The sequence below is a fragment of the Notothenia rossii genome (assembly GCF_949606895.1).
Source record: "Notothenia rossii genome assembly, chromosome: 3".
In the NCBI taxonomy this organism is placed as follows: domain Eukaryota; kingdom Metazoa; phylum Chordata; class Actinopteri; order Perciformes; family Nototheniidae; genus Notothenia; species Notothenia rossii.
In genome coordinates this window covers 36838085-36857128 of record NC_136901.1, presented here as the reverse complement: position 1 = coordinate 36857128, position 19044 = coordinate 36838085, and the positions used below count along the sequence as shown (strand labels likewise).

General features: G+C 41.9%; 1 protein-coding gene across 2 annotated transcripts in view; it reads right to left on the bottom strand.

Annotated features, from left to right (window-relative positions):
- Positions 1-19044, bottom strand: part of arhgef40 (Rho guanine nucleotide exchange factor (GEF) 40) — a 39614-nt gene extending 20570 nt beyond the window's left edge. The window contains exons 1-12 of one of the 2 annotated variants that reach the window (XM_079670540.1): positions 18867-19044; positions 10086-10175; positions 8985-9092; positions 6255-6540; positions 4762-5878; positions 4315-4553; positions 4026-4214; positions 3391-3505; positions 2800-2893; positions 2600-2689; positions 1629-1745; positions 25-123 (exon numbers count right to left, since the gene is read on the bottom strand). In XM_079670540.1, the coding sequence (XP_079526666.1) occupies positions 25-123; positions 1629-1745; positions 2600-2689; positions 2800-2893; positions 3391-3505; positions 4026-4214; positions 4315-4553; positions 4762-5878; positions 6255-6540; positions 8985-9092; positions 10086-10175; positions 18867-18869 (2547 nt within the window). In that variant the 5' untranslated portion in view covers positions 18870-19044. Of the gene's footprint in view, positions 1-24; positions 124-1628; positions 1746-2599; positions 2690-2799; positions 2894-3390; positions 3506-4025; positions 4215-4314; positions 4554-4761; positions 5879-6254; positions 6541-8984; positions 9093-10085; positions 10176-10319; positions 10436-18866 lie in introns of those variants that run through there. The other variant, XM_079670541.1, reaches the window with a different exon arrangement.

Sequence of the window (19044 nt, the reverse complement as noted above, 5' to 3'; positions counted from 1 at the left end):
AAATGTCCTTTTAGACGTCTCTACCTTGATGTCTTTTGGCATTGGCTCCGTGTCCATAGACTTCAGAGCTTCACCGAGGAGAGCCAGGGCGCCCTCACAACGCTCCGTCAGACTCTCCAGGCTCTAAAGGAAAAAATAGGATTAAAAGTATTGGTTAAGTCATGGATTTATAAATGTTAGTCTTTGAAACTCTAAGACTCCAAGGTTGGTGTATACATTTCTTTCTCCAAACCCATGACAGAGGTCAGAGAAAATGCAGAAGACAGGAAAAATGTTTTCATCTGTTTGGATAAAGCTACATAAACTATCCCAGGGAAAAGCCATTAAGAGCCCTTAAAATTCTTCTCAGACATCCTTTCCCCGAGTTGTCCTCCACACCCAGTCCATCACAATGCTTTGAAATCACGACCACCCCCATACAGTCGCTCTTTCCCAGCCAACATCCTTTTATCTGTCGTTCCTCCTCTTTTCTCCCACCACTATAGTCACTCACTTTTCATGGTAATATTTTAAACCTGAGTTAAAAAACAAACAATCGTCAACAACAAGGTATGACAACTTCTACAGTCAAATTAAACAAATGGAATGCTACTCTTCATGTGTGTTATATTATTCATAAGACTGCAACATCCTTTGTGTGAGAAAATGTCCTGAATTAGTAAACATAAAATACATTTAAATGATAGGTATAACCAGTGTTGGGCAAGTTACTTTAAAAAAAGTAACTAGTAATAGTTATAGTTACTGCTCTCAAAAGTAACTAGTTACTTTATTAGTTACTAAATTGTAAAAGTAACTAGTAACAAGTTACTTTACTCTAAAAATAATAACAATAAAAATACAAGTTTTTGTGTTGTTTTTAGCTGACTAGTTCTCTGAAGGCAACAGACTCGACCGTTGCGATGGGCAGCATGTCCTCAACAACATACCTGGCAATCTATTTAGTTGACTCTGGGGGACATGTGGCGATTTGAAAGAATCGTTTGTTGGCTGTTTAGATGGTGTTGCTCCATCTGGGTCACTGCCGGTGGTTGAGACGGTGTGGTCTTTGGCGACTAGTTTTATAGCCCCATGTACATTAGTTAGGTGCTTCAGGAGATTGGCCGTTGCTGTTATTCGATGTGGACAATGCTTTCTGTCCTGCACACAATTTACATTTGACCGTAATATTTTTTGCGTCCTTTATCCCCACAAATTGAAAATAGTGGTTATATCTCCAAGTTGTAAATGCGCTGCTGCTCTCGCTGATACTTGCATCTGCCATTGTGTGTGTGTGTGTGTGTGTGTGTGTGTGTGTGTGTGTGTGTGTGTGTGTGTGTGTGTGTGTGTGTGTGTGTGTGTGCGTGTGCTGGTGGTGAGCGTTGCCATGTGTGTGTTAGCATTAGCAAGTGTCCGTGTGTGTGTATTTTCCCCATAAGGCAAGACCCGCCCAACTCTGTCTCTGATTGGCTTACCCTGAAATGTTACCCCGCGTTAACCAATCATCACTCCTCTCTGGTTACTTTCACACTGGATAACACATAAATATCAATCTGGAATGCCATGGAAAAAAGGTGAAAGATAAGTGAAGATAATAAAAAAAAAAGAAAAGGAAATGATATTATTTTATAAAAGTCAGTTTTCCTCACTAGTCTGAAGGCCAGCCAGTCTGAGTGACAATGGCTGAAGTCTCCATCCATCTCTGTGGGCAGCTGCTGCTTGTCTATATGTTGCTGAAGGACCGCTGTTCCTCGCACCATGTGGACCTGGACAGGGAAGCAGAGGATAACAGAAATTAAGCTGGAAGAAAAAGAAACCAGCAACAAACGCTAGAGAAGGAATGAGATTTCAGAAAATAATCCCCAAAACATGAGGAGATCCTGCTGTAGGCCTGAGGATATAAACTCTTACCCAAGAGCTTCGGTCTCCATGGCTAATATAGACTTAACAAAGCTTTTTGTTTACAAAGACGCTTCCTTCTTGATTCTCAGGGTCTGACATTTGAAAAGACTGAGCTGAGAAAGCAAAAAAGATGTCCTCCCATTACATCCTCTCCATTTGTTAATGATCAGTGGGATTCATTACAACTAAATAACAAAAATGGTGGAGGTACGCCCAACAGCTGTTTGTCTTTTGGGTGGGATTTTGCTTTAACATGCATTTTTTGTTGTCCTTTTTATTATGCAAGTTTCCACTGCCAAGTTTAAACACAAACCACATGGCCAGAGCAAAAATTCTCATGCGTGTGTGCAGGAAACATCTTAATGGATCGATGCAAAGCAAATGAGCTGAATTGCCCTTATTTGCAAACTCCAGATGTGCCAAATGCATGGAAATAAGGTTCATTTAGATTCAGGCTCATTGTAAATGCAAGATCCAGATAACAGCATCTGACATTTATCAAATTTGAGCAACCGGAATAGCAAAGCTTGGTGTATGAAATGCTATTTCCTCTCCAGCATTTTGCAGTGTATATATTAGCAGTTACTTCAGCTGTTGATTTGACGAACAACGTTTTTTTTATAAGTTAATTTAAAGCTAACCGAAACCAGAAGGAAATCGCTAATGCCATGTGTAGGCTGGATGGTAAACTGTAAACATGTGATTTGAATGAAGTCACCTCAGCGCCTTCCACGTTATACGAAAGGGACTCCTGCTTCTGCTCTTCCACCAAAACCAGAACAGATCCAAGACCGCCAGGAACCAACACCTGGAAACACATTAAAAACAGACTCAGGAAACACATGTGCTGGAGCGACTTCGTCACATCTGCAGGCAAATAGAAGAAGCACAAGCAAACATTAAGCACATCTGTCTCACCTGGAACAATTTAAGAGCAGAGAGGCAGGGGGCGGAGGGTGGAGAGTGTCTGCCGTCCATTAACACTGTGAGGCCCTTTTCTTTGGCTGCAGGCCTGATTAGGATGGAGGAAGAGAGGATTCAAAATGCAGTTTAAACGGGAGCAGCAGTTAGACAAGAATAGTTTTATTCTAAAATAAGACGCCAGCTATGGTAAAATATAAATGCCTACTCTTCAAAAGATTTAAACCAATTAAAGATATTTTTGTATTGACTGTAAGGGCGACATCTATATTTAACAAACATTAAACTTCATATAATTTCTTCCAAAACCTGCTGAAGGACTTTTGTTCAGACTTGCTGTCGGCAACAGACGAGTGGTGTGTGTGCCAAGTAAACTGGCAAGCTGATAGATGTTTGCTAAATTCACTCTGAATCCGTTTGTTATGGTTTTCAGGGTTTTCTGGCACATGCTGGGTTTTCTCTGCCCCACCTTTTGCTGCATTTTGCCAAGTCAGCAAAAGTGAGGTTGAACACAAACCTTATGAAGCACTTTTGGTTCTACTGGTTTGTGATTGAGTTGCGTAAACTCAACTATCGATGCAGCCTTACCGAGTGATTCGGTAATAGCAGGCCAGGACTCGGGCCATGTCCTCCTCAGAGAAGCTCTCATCGGATGCATCTGTCTCCGTGACAACCAGAGCGCGTCCCAACCTGTCCAGTGTGCCTTTGGTCGGTAAAACATCAGGTTAAACACTGATAACAAAGTCTACTCTGCTGCATTGTTTTATTTATGATCTGTCTTCCAGTTCCCATAATGCTCTGAGGGGTTACCAGCAGGAAGTTAGTGCAACACCTCAGCTCTGTTTTTCTTATTTAATCTGTTTACAGTGCATCAAACCTGCACCATGAAAACTCATGCCAAATAACCTTTTACCTTTGCCTGTTCCCTAAACATAAAATGTACTTAAGAAAACTTCCAGGCGTGATGATTACAAGGAAAGAAAGTTTCAATGTGCATAATTTTCCTAGAGTCTTTAGTGATGTCATTGGCTTTTATTGACAGTATAGATATTGTTATACAGTTATGTAAGACACACTAAGTTTAACAGTATCTGAATCATGAGTTCTGACTCTGAACTGAAAATAACAGATTTTTGTAATCAAAATGCTGTTCAATCCTAAGGTTAGAGATAAAGACTAGCCCGCTTATATGTACTGAACGACAACACATGAAGTGAACTTGCCTGTCAACTTCAGCTTCCCTGACTGGAGAAGCTCTATCTCCAGTTCCCTGAGCAGAGGAGGCTCTTTAAATGTAACACCATTTATTTGGTCAGGACTTGTGTCTCCTGACGCCGCCTCCTCATTAGAGTGGTTGAGTAAGGATGTGCCGGATTGGCCGTTGCAGATCGGCAAAGATTTGGCTTCTTTCTCTGTTGAGGGATACAAAAGTTTCAGCAAATATTCTGTTGTGTAGGACTTTACATTTTTAAAGATCCGATGCTCATGGATTAACATTAAATATCTTCAAACCTGCACTGCTTTTCCTTCTGTTGCCCGTCCCCTTGTCGGTTGATGGCGGCAGTCCATCAGGTTCGTCTGTCGGTTTTCTTTGCTCAGATTTGTTCTCGTCTACGATTGGCAGTTTAGTTAAAGCAGAGCAGTTGTTAGGACTTGGTAGAGCAGCTTTGCCCTGCTGTTTTGATCCCTTGGGGTGTGAACGACCACCAGACCTAGCCCTCCCTTTGGCCCCCTTTCCCTTCCTCTTTCTCCTGGAGAAAAAGCACAGGCAGGTATTAATGAGGTGCAACAGACAGTTAATAACTGTCTTTGTTTTTTGGACATAGTGTCCATTAGAATGGTTTTAGAAGGTGTCTTTGGTACCACTATTTCAGGCCTATATGTGTGCACAAAGTACTGATCCGTCCTTTCATATGGGAGTGTGAAGACAAAAAGAAGGAGTGAGAAATAAATATTTACCTTGGTGCTCTGAATCCTGCAGTTTTAGCTTCCTTTCCTCTGGGACTGACACTGTCCTCCATCTTTCCGTCATTCCTTTCCTCTGTCACCTTTAGGTTGGATGAACTTGTCACTTTGGTTCCACTTTTGTTAGTTTCTCTACTTTCTAAAATTCCACTGAATGATCTTTCTGTTGCGTCTGATGTTGGGGTGGTGGCATCGCTGTCTGCGCTCAGTGGTTTATCTGTATCCTCGAAAACAGAGTCCGAATGGGACCCGTGATCCGAGTGACCCTCTATGACATGCCCAACTTTGTCATTTGCCAAGTCATTTGCGACTAAACTCTCGCCACCCTCTGAGTCTTTAGCGTTGTTTCTGCACGGCTGTGGGAGGCTGTTGCTGTCTCTCTCTTTTCCCACGCCGGGCCTCCTCTCTTTGAACAGGCCGTCATGATATAGCCGGTTGCTTTCCAGGCCTTCAGAGTCTCTACTTGTTTTATCTCCTTCATCTGAGTCAAGGACAGAAGAGGAGTAAGACCGTCTGCTTCTGCAAGGTTCGGTGACTCCTGGTGAAGTCCGACGTGGTAAACTGTCCCCTTTTGGGGTAACTAGATCTCTTTTGGCAGCTCGAAAGCTTCCTGACCCTTCCAGTCTCCCGTATCCCCATGCTCTCCCCTTCCTGAGTTTGATGGCTTTACTTCTCCGGCACAACGGCAATGTCTTTGTCTTATTAATTCCGTGCATCTCGAGGTATCTTTGCCTTGTGTCAACCCCTCCATCAGGACCCAATCTGGGCTCCATCAGCTCCACATAGTCCCCGTCCAGCTGAGGGTGCCTCGCTGTCCGCCCGAGCCCGTCCTCACTGCGCCTTCGCCTGGGACGCGCAGGTTCCGAGTCCAAGCCGTCATCTTCTTCCTCGTCCCAGGACCAGGAGTCCAGTTCTCCCGAGGATGAGCCACCCCAGCCCCCAAGACTGCTGCCCCCCTCACTGGGCAGGCGCTTGGTCTTTGACCCCTCAAGGTTGGACATCAGCTCCTCAGACGGCTCGTGGATGAATTTTGGGTAAACGACCTCCTTCCACGGAAGCCGAACCACACCGTCACACGTACTGACCAGGCAGGTGTCAAGTCCTCCTCCAACTGTGCAAGGATCGAAAACGACCAAGTGAGTTTCAAGTTTGCTTATTTGTAAAGGGTATTAACTATGTAAAAAAATTGATCTCCAAATTAGACTTTTGCTGGCTTTTTCTTAGCTCTACTGTTTCAACACCCTCTGACCCTCGTATATCTCTCCCTTCTCTTGTTGCCCTTCCACATGCCACCCCTCGGTCATAAACTCTCAAAGCCATCTGTTTCACACCTCTGTTTAAAGTATAGTGTTCTTCACAAGCATGACTTACTGGTTAGGTTACAAAGTGTTAATCATTTTCACCTAAAAACCCGATTGCACACTTCCTAATCTATTATCAGAGACGGAAAGTGGACGGATTTACAGTACGTGTCATACTTTCCTTACCTTCTCTTTTGTGACCTCGCTCTTTGTTGATGCTGTGCAGCCACTCAGTTGTGAACACAAGAGGGTGCTGCGACTCGGGTACCAATATTTCCTGAACGGTGCGTCCCCCATGAGCCAGACATTTTAGGGCCAGCCGTGGACAGCGTGTAGAGAAGGGCACCACCTGCAGGTAGAAGTCATTACTGCGCAGGATCCTCCAGTCCAACGTGGATAGCTGCACGACCACTTTCTCGCCTAAACATAGAGGCCAGCCGGAGTGCAGGAACAAGCAGCCCAGGTACTGAGACTGAAAAAGAATAACATGAAACATGAAACCTTCATTTGCATACAATTCTACCTTATCTTCTCTCACCTTGTTAGTGCAGGAAGTACTCTCTTTGCTCTTTAAAAATCTCCCCTTTAGAGTACCCTCTTGTCAAAAACGAATCTATTTAATGGCTGGCATAACCACAGCCCGCATGAGCCAGTTGGAGCCTGACTGCATGGTTGCAATTGGCATCCAGATGAGTAGAATTTCTAGAACTGATAACACACCAGTCAACACTTTTCACAAGCTCAACTGGCCCAACGCCAGTGCCACATACAAAACTCTGACATGTGACTCACGCAGTGCTTTCTAAAGTGTAAAACTGCTTAGGTGGCATGACATAGTGAGAAGACTCTGGATAGCTGCAGAGAGTCGGTGTGAGTCAGATGGAAACATGCAGATGACCAACTCTTCACAAAAGCCAGCCACTGTTGAAACAGTCCTCTGTTTCATTAGCGGAAAACACATCAAGTAGCTCTGCGAGACTGAGGAAATCAATTCAAATCAAGCTCTCCAAATAACCTTGTCTAAAAATAGAAAGTCCCGCAACGAAAGCATTCACCAGAGATTTAATTCAGGTGAAGGAGAGGAGGCCTCGAGTGTAATCCCCTGCACTATTAATCAACTGATCTGTGTGGAAAAAAACAAATGCTACTCCAACCCTGATCAATCCCGTGTCAGATCTATATCCTATCTTTCCCTATCTCTTTTGGAGTCTGAGGTATAAACGTCTCTCTGCCGTTCCCAGTCACGTCTAATCGACTGGCTCTTGGCGGCTCCCTCCCCCCTCCGTGCCCTCCAGACTCACGAGACGTGATCACATTATATTCCTTGTGCAACCTCTCCTCCATCTTTCCTTTTTCTACCTTCGTCCCTTATTCAATTCCTTCCTTTGTAGGCCTGTGTTCTTGCCGTACGAAAGATGGGGAAGGCCAAAGTAAGGGTGGGTTTAAGCGTTCAAAAGCATGTGTGACTTTCCCTCTCTTAAAAAGTGTGTCTGTTTTGAGTCAGTCCACATTCTGTAACTCCCTGTGTCCTCTGGGCCTCCCCCCCTTCTCATACTTACTCCCTCAGAGTAGCCCAGTGTTTGCTCCTTCTTCCGTACCTCCCGTTTCACAGAAATTCCTCAATCAGTCTACTATAGTCGCGACCTCCAGCATCTCCTTTTTTTTTTTTTAGATGCATGCAGGCACGGTGAATGAACTCCATGTTAATGCTCTCCTTCGACTCCCACCACTTCTCTGTTTCTCGCCCTCTCTTGCTCTCACAGCAGTAACGCTGACATATGGAAGGCATTATTGTCATGACTCACAGTCTAACTCCCGTCCCAGGCAGCTCGCATAGCGACAATGAAAACACAGTTTGCTCACATGCATGTGTGTGAGTATGTGCAAGTCTAGGAAAACTGTATAAAGAGAAATATGAGACAGCTCTTAGCCTCCGAGCTCGGCTAAACAGTGTGTGTTGTATATCTTTGTGTGTGGGAAATACAATAAAAGGAATGCAGTTCAGTATAAACCTCAGAGATTTGAGTTAAGTACATGTCACATCTCATTCGATCGACTTTTTTCGTGCGTGAGAGATTTGATTGCACTAAGTAAATTACATGTGTGTGCCTAGTGTATCCAATGTCATACTATTTACATTAATTAGCTTTTTTGCATGTGGGAGTCTGACAATTAAAACCAGAGCTCTTTAATTCATGCTTCGTTCCTCCGTATTTCACAAATTCTTTGGAGCTTCCGAGGCAGGAAAATCACCTCTCATGTCTTCGGGTCACAACGGTTTGTAAATCTCAAATTTCACCAGCCACTTTCACACATTTTAGCTGCCAGCTAGAGTTTTGGAGCAGACTCGACCCTCCGCAGTGCAGTGAGTAACGGGTACAGGGTCACACATGTGTCAAATTATAAAAGCCTTGAACTTTTACTTTGCACCAGTGTCTTCATGTCAAAAGGCACTGGGACTAGTAGGTTCATTAAGCGGTTACCATCCATTTCTATGGTTGATCCCAAACACATTTGCCTGTTTTAAGTTACGTTATGTTCATGTTAACCCAAGCCATGATCTTTTCCTAAACCTAACTAAGGCATTTTGTTGCCCTGACCTAAAACAAGTAGTTTTCTCCACAATCTTAATCGTAGAACTGTTAAGTTTCCCTTAACAGTCATTAAACAGTCTGATAACATTTGAAACTGGCATTCAACTTGACTTTGACTTGCCATGAAATGCTTGCAAACATGTGCAGAGACTTGGTTTCCCCAAAAGACTTAAAAACTGTTCTGCCAGTTTAGGCACATAAAAAAGAACGGTTGACAGTTTACTCGCATGATAATTTTTTTTGCATTTGACAGATGATTCTGCTTTTGATTATACAGCTTTGTGTGTGTTTTCGTCTGCAGTGTTTGTCATTTGGAACTCACACAGGCGTGCTGCTGGAGTTTGTGCAGGAGGTGCTTGGCGGGAACGAAATAGTCCAGGAGGTAGCGAAGACTGTCGTGTTGATAGGTCGACTCCAGGACTGAAAAGACCTGAATACAAATTGGGGTAAAAACACAAGTGAATGCAGTTGTAGTCAGTGGGTTTGTTGATTAGAAAACCGAATTATGTAGGCTTGACATATCATTGGTGCTTGGGGAAAACCTTTAAACTAGGAACAGCCTTTGTTTCAGCTGCTGCCATGCATTTTGGAGTGTACCAAACAGATTTGAAAAGGGTTTGATTTGCTCAAGAGCAGAGGAATTTCATCAAGCCAGACAGCATGTAATCAGAAAGGCTGCTTCCTTTTGTCCATATTATTTCATCAATCCATTAAGCAGTTTTATCCGTAGCAACAAAGACATTAGATTGTGAGCTACATGGCGACTAGGAACACACTGATTACCATATTCCCTTAAATGGGCCGAAAGAAAGACCCAACACACATGATCAAAGCCCATTAGTCCACTGGCTTAAAGGGAAACAAAGCTGCGAAGTTTGAGACAGTAAAGTTCCCACAGTGCACCAGTAAGAGATGGCTAGTCTAGCTTTATTTATATAGTTCCTTTTATACAATGCAGAGCAACATTGCGGTACAGAGCAAGATTGAAACAAAAGTACAAATATGGTGTTAAAATGAGTAAAGAATAATGATTACAGCTTACTTCTCATTTCTCATTAAAGCTGACATGTTATTATGAGTTAAAAGCAGAAATAGTTTGTAGTTTTTGGTGACAAAACTGAAACTCCTGCTTGGAGGAAGACGGTTTGGCTCTAATTAACCAGCTAGCTAGATGTTGTTAATGTTGGCTTCTTGCAGCAGTTAATATCTGGTGAAAGAAACGCTATCTGCACAAAATATCGCCTCTCAAACTTCACCCTATCATTTAATTGAATCTGCATTATTTATATTCCCCTGTTTATTTCAGCAACGATCCGTGTGTGTGTGTGTGTGTGTGTGTGTGTGTGTGTGTGTGTGTGTGTGTGTGTGTGTGTGTGTGTGTGTGTGTGTGTGTGTGTGTGTGTGTGTGTGTGTGTGTGTGTACCTGGGAGAGAAGGGGTGGTGCGGTGCTCTCAAAAGGAGGGTACAGCGATGAGAGTGCCCCCTGCACACAATCCTCCATCGCCTCCGAACCCTGACAAAACAAAGGAGGTGGTAAGAAAGGGTTAATCCATAACCGGACGCTGAGTCAACTCTCAATGTCTGTGTTTGTGTTTAACAGCCGGGTTGTCTCGCTTTTTGCTGACACACACAAACACAGAGTCAAATATACACGCACATTCTCCTTTCAACTTCCTGTTGTATGGTCTGGGGAGTGTCAAACATTTCCTCCAAGGTCCAGTAAATGTAGGAACCCCCAGAACAAAATAGTCAAACCACTGCAACATAATAAACTTAAAACACACACAGTTACTTGAACACACACGTGCTTGGGGAGTAACGGATTACATAATGAGGTCACAAAGAAAGTAACAGTTTTCCCTTACAGTTACACAAAAAAGGATGTAATCAGATAACTTGTACATTCTTTAAAATTGGGATTAATAGCAGGATTACAATGTAACAACACATTTATTGCAAAATAAATATATATATATTATAGGTAGACGTACTGCCTGAATCTTCTTTTTGGTTGCTACCTTCAGTCTTTTTTTTACATTTAGTTTTTTAATTCAGTTGATGGACACCTGAATTATTAAACATTAACTTTTACTTTTAATCAAAGTTTTCAACTAAAACAGCATTTTTAAACTATAGTATTCTGCAAGCCTTAATTTAAGATGACCAATTGTTGTTGTCTTACATGAACAAAACACATCTTATTGATATGTCTGAACTATTGTATTGATTTGCATTTGATATTGAGGTAATCCAACAGAAACGGAAAGTAATCATTACTTTTATAGTGTGATACTTAGATTACGTTACTGATTGCATTTTGTATTACATGTAACAAGTAAATAGCAAAATACAGTGTTATAGTAACTAACCTTGCACACACACATCAGAGTGTGACAGAGCGAACAACACAGTGTTTATTTTTATACATGGAGTGTTGGCATGGCAACCAGCTACTTTGTTTCCCCTCAACTTCTCTCGCTCTCTCTCCCACCCATTCACATTTCCTCTCAAACCTCCCATCTGCTTCTCCTCCTCACTTTTTTGTTTCACCTCCATCCGACTCCTTGAATGTCATCTGACAACAATTACGTCGGGATTCTCTTCAACAGACTGCATATTGTCTCGAATAACGAGAAGAACCCCGAGGAGGATGGATGGAAAGCCATGGGAGAAATCCCAGAATGGGAGAACAGAGTGTACGGAAAAACAAAAAGTTGATAGAAAGAGAAGGGGCCAGGAGGGAATGAGCTGGTGGTTGTACGGGGGTTTATGGAAGAAGACCTAAGTTCAACCGAAAATTATTTTCTCTGGGTTTGATTTGTGTACACAGAGGGTTTGGGGTTAGCCACAGAGGAGGATAGCATGAGTATTACAAACAACAAAGTACTTTAGTTTTCCTACTTTCCCTGAAATGCCCTTACAAAATAAATCAGATATTCCGTCTAAGGTTAAAACCAATGTCAGGAGTTATTTGTTTGTTTTGACCCATGTCTGGACGAGAAAGGGAGATTAGGAGGCTAACAAGAGGCTAACAGCTAAAAAGTCACTGGGGGACTTTGAACAGAATCTTAACAATAGACAAATGTTCCCTCCATTGTGTCCAAGTGGCATTGTTGTTGGCACCACTGCTGCAAAGACTACTGAATTGGACCCTCAGAGCTATTAGTGACAGATAAAGCAACGTTTTTAACTAATCAGGATAAAAACTACTTTTGGGGAAGTTTTTGAGCTTGTGCTAGCTACTTTCATTTGAAGAAAGTTAGCAATAATGCACAAAACAAGCTGTTTTTCCACAGTGTCTTTGGTTCTTCCGCATTTTTTCTTCTGGTACTCTTTGGAAATTGGGGATTGCTCTTGATGTTACCTCGTTTAACAAAAGCACTTTCCTTTTCCTGTTTTGGTTGCCCAATTGTTGACGCGTTTCCTTTCTCGTAAATCCAGTGAAGTCGTACAAAGTGGAAGATTGCATAGTGAAAGCGAGACTTATAAATAACCAATCTAATTGAGTCATGACTGTCATGACTCTTTCGTAATGAAGCCAAACACAGATCTACAGTTTAGACCTGCTCTAGTAAGGTTGCTCAGGGTCACTCAGCAGAGATGTTAGGTTCTGTTTCCATCCACTCTTGACTGCAAAGCACATTTTTCAACTGTGACTTCAGCTCTTATGGCACCAACTGTAGGGTGGCACAACCGGGCTCAAACTCACACAGCTTTATTTTTCCATAGTAACAGAGCATTTTAGACAGAAGCGGAGAAAACATACATAAATGTTGCAGCTCAGTTTTCCAGAAGCTAAGCAGTTCCATGTTAGTGCGTTAGTGTTTTAAGTAAACAAAACTTGCTTTCCAAAGCCACAAATAAAATGCACTTAAAGGATAAAATTAATGGTTCCTATTTATCTTAATGCAAGTGAAAACTTTGCCAGATGCTTGGCATGTCATTCGAGTTTCCGAGTGATTAACCTTCTTAAAAGTCATTACATAAAACAAGCTAGAAAAAGCAAATCAATGCATTTGAAACAAGTTACATTCAAGCAACAAATGGAAAGATATTCGTGACTCGAACAACACACAGCATTGCCTTCAAGTGCCTTATGCAAAGTGCACGCTATTCTTCTCAACTGCTGTAACAGAAAACACATTTTGGATTATTTTAAAAAGGGCTATTTAGAGTTGGCGATTACATCACATAGACAGGAAGTGTCTCAATGCGTGGACCATGGTAAGCAACTGTCTGTCAGAGGGCAGGTTGTAATAGGTGCAGAGATTGTAAAAGAGGTTTAAACAGCCTTCTGGCTCACTGAGAGAACATATTGAGTCTTGTAAAAGCACAGCAGGGGGTTCAGGGGATTGCATGGCAAGCCTGCAGGAACTTCCTCTTAGTCTAAAGCCCCTATAATGCATCCTACATGAGTTCATTTAACACAACACTATTAAAGCAGAAACATGGTGGACATTCTTTAAGAATGTGTTTTCCCTGTAAATGCCAATATATTTTTGCCCAATGCCTCTTAATTTAAACATTGTTTTTTAGACATAAGACAAATGGGGAAAAACTCTTCAAATTTAGCCCAATTGGCTCAATGAACCCCCTCGGGATCAAATATGCGGCTTTTGCCAGAAAACACAACTCCATGCACCATTCATTTATTAAAATATTGGTCCAAATAGGACTTAAACCACTTTATGTCCTATTAGCATCATATTATGTAATGTTTTAGCTCATATAAAGACGTTGAAGTAGCTGAACCGAATGCAGCTCACTTAGTGACAAGCTAGCTCGCCTGCAACAATATTTAGTTTGGATGTGCAATGTGCAATTTATGCCACAAGCCCACCCCTAACCCTCACATTTAACTTCCTCTGCTCTCACTGTGTTTGCATGCCTGTACACACAACCGTTCAACAGGATATTCCATCGGTAAAATCAAAAGATATGGAATTTCAGTCTGGAAGCACAATCACTCAATTACGCTAGGAATTATGTCTAACGGAGGGAGGAGGAGAGCCATGCTGCTTTCCACCAAACCCAAAAAAATGTATTCTATCTAACTCAGGTCTTACAGTACCGTAGGGCTGAACGATTAATCGATTTTAAATAGAAATCGCGATTTGAAATGATGCGATTTTTTTCTTTTCTTTTTTGTTTTTGTGTGTCAGTCATCCACACCAATCAGAAGTGCTGTGCTCCACATGTACCAGCCATTGTTAATCAATCAGAATTGGCCCATGATAGAAGGTGATAGACAGATTGATCCAATCACCTGCCAAGTACTTTTGCTTGACTTTAAAGCAACCCAACGGAAGTTTCATGTAAGTTTAGTTCTTTCACTCGTAGCTCGGGCTGCGGGGGTGCTTGAGACGGGAGCACGTTGATGCGACCTTCCTTGCCGGAGATATGGACGCATTTTACAATAAACTTCCGTTGGGTCGCTTAAAAACAAATATCGCAAATCGCAATCGCAATATTTGTCAGAAAAATCGCAATTAGATTTTTTCCCAAAATTGTGCAGCCCTACAGTACCGGTACATCTAATGCAGTTAGTCACTCTTGCTTTCGATCAGAGGCCCATACATGCTCATGTAACGAAGCAGCCCTGATTACATTTGTAAATTAGATTTCCTTTCTGACTCCAAGACAGAGGCAGCCTCTCACGTAAATATATGGTGCTGTTCTCTTAAGGTACAATAGGTGTAATTCAGTTATTCTTTAATTAGATTCTGAACACTAATGCACTCGGGTGTTCTCTGTGAGTATAAAATAAATGAGATCTGAGGAATCTTGAGTAAAGGCCTTATTTTCATTTACTGCACATTTTCCAGCACATTTACCCAATGTAATTTGGGGAACTATAGCTTGCTACGCACATTATCAGCAAATTAAAACAAACCAGAAACAGATCTGAGTCAGGAGCTTAACAAGAAACATGACTATTCTTAGCATTTAGGCATGCTAAGAATAGCTTCCACAATAGATGTATTCAGATGTGTTAAATAGGTTGATAGACTTGTACAATTGCATGTCATTCTGGGAGAAAGTGTACAGTTTGGAGTCAAATTGTTGGTTTTTCTGAAGAGCCATGCGTTGTCTGCTATCTTAAGAGTCTTAATGCAAAGTAGCACATCTCAACCCTTATTCTAAGTTAAGCGCAACATTGCAAAGGAAAAAAGTAACCGGAAAAGTGTTCATACGAAACGTGTCGGTGAGGACAATCGGTAGGGTGTGAATGAATGTGTATCCTCCTGTTTGTGTCAAATGTGGACGCAAAGTGAAACAGGGTATGTCATACTTGCGTCAGACTTCCTGTCTTTCTCTCGTGTGCGCAGACTGAAATGGAAAAAAGAAGAAGTGGTCTTCTGTATAGATTCACAGAGGGAAATCCCAGAAAAAGGAAGAGATGTCAGACACAAGGACAGAACAAATAGCCGTAAAATAGAAAAGACAAGGTGGAATGAATCAAGTCCTTTTGGAGTGCACGTGTAGTCCTTGAACTGTCCTTCTTGTCACTTCAGCTCATTGAAGTGTCAGTGAATTAATAAAACAGACTGGAAAAGAGACAGAGAGCCAGACAGACCTACCGAGGGATCAGACAGAAAAGAGAAAAGGAAAAGAGTTGGAGGGCTGACCGGTCGGAGAGATCGATGGGAAACAAGAGCAGCGACCATGATGAAAACCAGATGTAGACCCAAACGTTACAAGGAGGACAGAGGAAGAGAGTTAGAGCAGAAAGGAGCTCCGAGGGGATGACATGATTGGGAGCAAAACTGAGAGAGATGTCGACACAGAAAGAGGGAACAGAACAAAATAGGGGGGAAAAGCAGACAAAGGGAAGTGGGGATGAAAAAGGAGAGGCCTGAGAGTGATTTCCTTTCCTATATCTTCCTGTATTATCCAACATGGCCTTCAGTGGGTCAAACATCTTCTTTACACATTGTTTGAGACTACTTAAGTGCTTCAGTCTGTGGCTGAATTGAGTGAAGGCGAGTTGGACAGCAGATTTCACACATTTGGCCTCCGTTCATTGTCAGTTTATCGTCTGTGACAAACAAGCGTGTTATTGTGTCACATTTATTGGCGTTATTGGTCTTCCCAGTGTGTGGCGTTCTCGAAGTAAAAAAAAAAGTAACAAGGGTTTACACATAAAGAAAACAAAACCTCAATATATATATACAGGTCGTGGACATAGGACTGGTAACTCCCTGCGACAGTCAGACTCCCCCTAAAACACTAGTGGCCAGGGGTTTATACATGTTAAGCCCCTCCCCATAGGACAATCCACTATTTATACCCCTAACCAATGTCATTCCTATCTACAAACACATTCACAATGCAAGGCAAATTACCCAAACACAACAGATCAAATAGGTCAACATATTCTATCTTTCTGACCACAGAAGCTTTAAACAATAACATTTTTATACTTGCAAGAAAATTGCCGCCCATGCCCATGCACTACATGGTATAGTCCAATTGAGCACAGGCGTTTTCACTGATTGAGCCTCTACTTAATGCTGCTTCTTTCTGTTTGGCCTTCACAACCTTGGAGGAGAGGGTAAGCAGGTTACTTGTATATGACTTCCAATAAATCTGTTTTGAACAAACAATGACTTGGGTTTTATTTTATCAATGTCCAGCTAAGTTATTAATGTGTTTCCCTCAGTGTGTCTTTACCATGCCCCTATGCCAACTGTGATGAAGGCTTCTTCTTCACAGGCATTATCAAAGTAACCTAGCTTAGGCTTTGCTAGGCCAAGCAGAGTGTTAGCTTGCTAGCTTAGCTGTCACAGAACAACACATGTAACAAGATACAATAGCTAGTGGAAGAGTAAAACTTTAAGAACAATTTTTGTTGTTTTTGTAGCTTGGACTATCGTTTCTAAGCTTGGTAAATATGGTTCCAAGACAACAGTTAAGATAAAAAAAACTATTCATTTGGAGGTAAAATTGAGAAGTTTGAACTCCTGTTTGTTGTTCCTTCATTCTGGGTACTTAATATGTGCTTTGCATGTAAACAAAGGACAATTTGGCTAGTCATTTAACTTTTTCACTTTCACCTTTAAACATTGATATTGGACGCTTTCTACTTTTAAAAAAAGAAGCTCTCTGCCGCAGCAAAAAACAACATTGATGAGAGCTATTAGTGTGAACCAAAACACACAAAGTTGAACTCCTGTTGCTTAGCATAGTGACCTGATCCATTGGTAATGTGAACATAGTGCTTGTAACAACTGAAATAGCTGGATATTGGAGCATAGTAAGATCTTGATAAAAGGCAAATTGAAAACAAACAAAGAATATTCATGGCTGCCCAATAAAGATGCCATTGAATCATCTATAATGAGCGATCACTGCGTTGAAACGTATCCATCCCTGTTCTGTTTGCACTGTTTATGTCAGAGACTCAATGACAATCACAGGAAGCTCAGTTAAAGAAAGATTGATAATTGACAACATCACTGACCCTGTCCTGATTGTTCGGCTGTTATCTCCACCCGCCTGGTACTCCGAGCAGGTTAAAACAAACACACTGAACCGTTGGCAAAACTTCCATCTGACTTTCTTTTTTTTTTTTGCTCCGTGACTTGAAAACTAGTCCATCCCATTAGTTTCAACATCAGAGCTCACCAGACAGAGGGGATGGAAATACCCTCTGCCACATATTCTTGGCACAAGGTTGCTGTGTGTGTCAATTTCCTGCATGATGCATTTTAACACCTTTGGTGCATGTGTTAGCACCCATGTTTGTCCCTATGCGAGCATGAATGCACAAGTGTTTTTACTTTTGGGACTGTGAAGCTGACCGTTGAGCGGCCCGACCAAGCAAGGAGGCAGAGGCAGAGCGTCCCAAATAAAACCCGGTGTGGGCATTTATTTCTCATTGTGGTACATGACACAGCCTCAATATGACTGTCCACGTGAACACCGTCACCAGCAACAAGGATCTCACACCCACACTAACAGGAAACACAGAGCCTAAATACACACAGACTAATCAAGCCAACAAGACACAGGTGAGGGGGAGGAGACAACACAGAGCACCAGGTGAACACAATCACCAACAATGAAGTTATACAATCCGTAACAGAGGCCGAGATCTATTGGCCCAGAGATCACCGCCATTACAGGGATACATGATGTTTTGTGCATACACAGGTTTGTTAAGGTTACATCTACTTTCTGACGCCTGGTGACATAGAAATGATCCATTACTCTACTTTGCTGTGACTATATGTGTCCACATCTGGTACTGTTTTCCCACACTAAACGTTCCCAACGGTTAAAGAGGAAGATGAACTGTACTGCACATATTCTTCCTCCCACTGAAGTCCATGCCATCCCTTGTTCCCCCTCTCTCTTTTTTTCCTTTTCTCTCGCTCCCCCCTTTTCTCCTTGGTCCAATGTGGAAAATGCGGCATCACCGAAACCACCAATACTGCCTTCCAAGTCTCCGAAAATAAAAAAAGTAACCCTACCCGCCTCCTGTATTCCTCTCTTTCCCACTCCAGCTCTCTCTTTCTTACTCTTGCCAAAGCTGCTCCACCCTGCCCAATACACAGAAGCGGGAATATGATCCAAATCTTTCTTTGTTAATCTCTTTCTCCCCTAATTCAATTTATTTTCTCATATGCGTGCATGTGTCTGCTTAAATCCTCCGCCTGTCTCCCTGCCTCTGTATGTCACTGATCAGACCATGAGTGGGTGGGGATGGTAAACAAAATCCCAAGAGTCGCAACAGAGAGCCCTTGATTCCATCTGCAAGTCTACCACAGAAATCACCAACGTCACACCACTTCAATCCTGTCAATATGATTTATTGCCGTTGGGATTTGACAACTTTGTAAACTGGGGGTTATACTGTAAATGCTGACTAGAGCTTCTTCCTAAATCAAACACATGCCTTTATGAGGTTAATTAAAGTAAAATCAAGCCTGTTTTGGAAATCTTGGAGAAATCTGCATCAAATATATTAGGCAAATCCTAAAAAAAGTATATCTTAAGTAAATTTAAGGTAGAACAAATTTTAAAGTATTGTTGCCATGGATAAAAAACAAAACACATATGATTTCAGCTTTCTTTTAATAGGACTTCAAAAGTGAAAATAGAGCTGAGGATTACTTAAGGAGTTCCTTACATTTTTTGACTTCACTTTAAGCATTTTCCAGGGAAGGTTTTCCTTACAGTTTGAGAAAAGGAGACTTACCATGACTTCAGTCAGGAATTCCTACATAGTCCTCAGCTCCTTTCCTGCATTTGGTTCCTTGCTGCATTCTCTTTTTTCCTCCCAGTTGTTTTCAAACAGCCTCCATTAGCTCCTTTTTTGTCCTTCTTTTTGTAGGATCTGCGTAAAAACAGTCCTTCTCTCTTCCCCTCTCACTCTC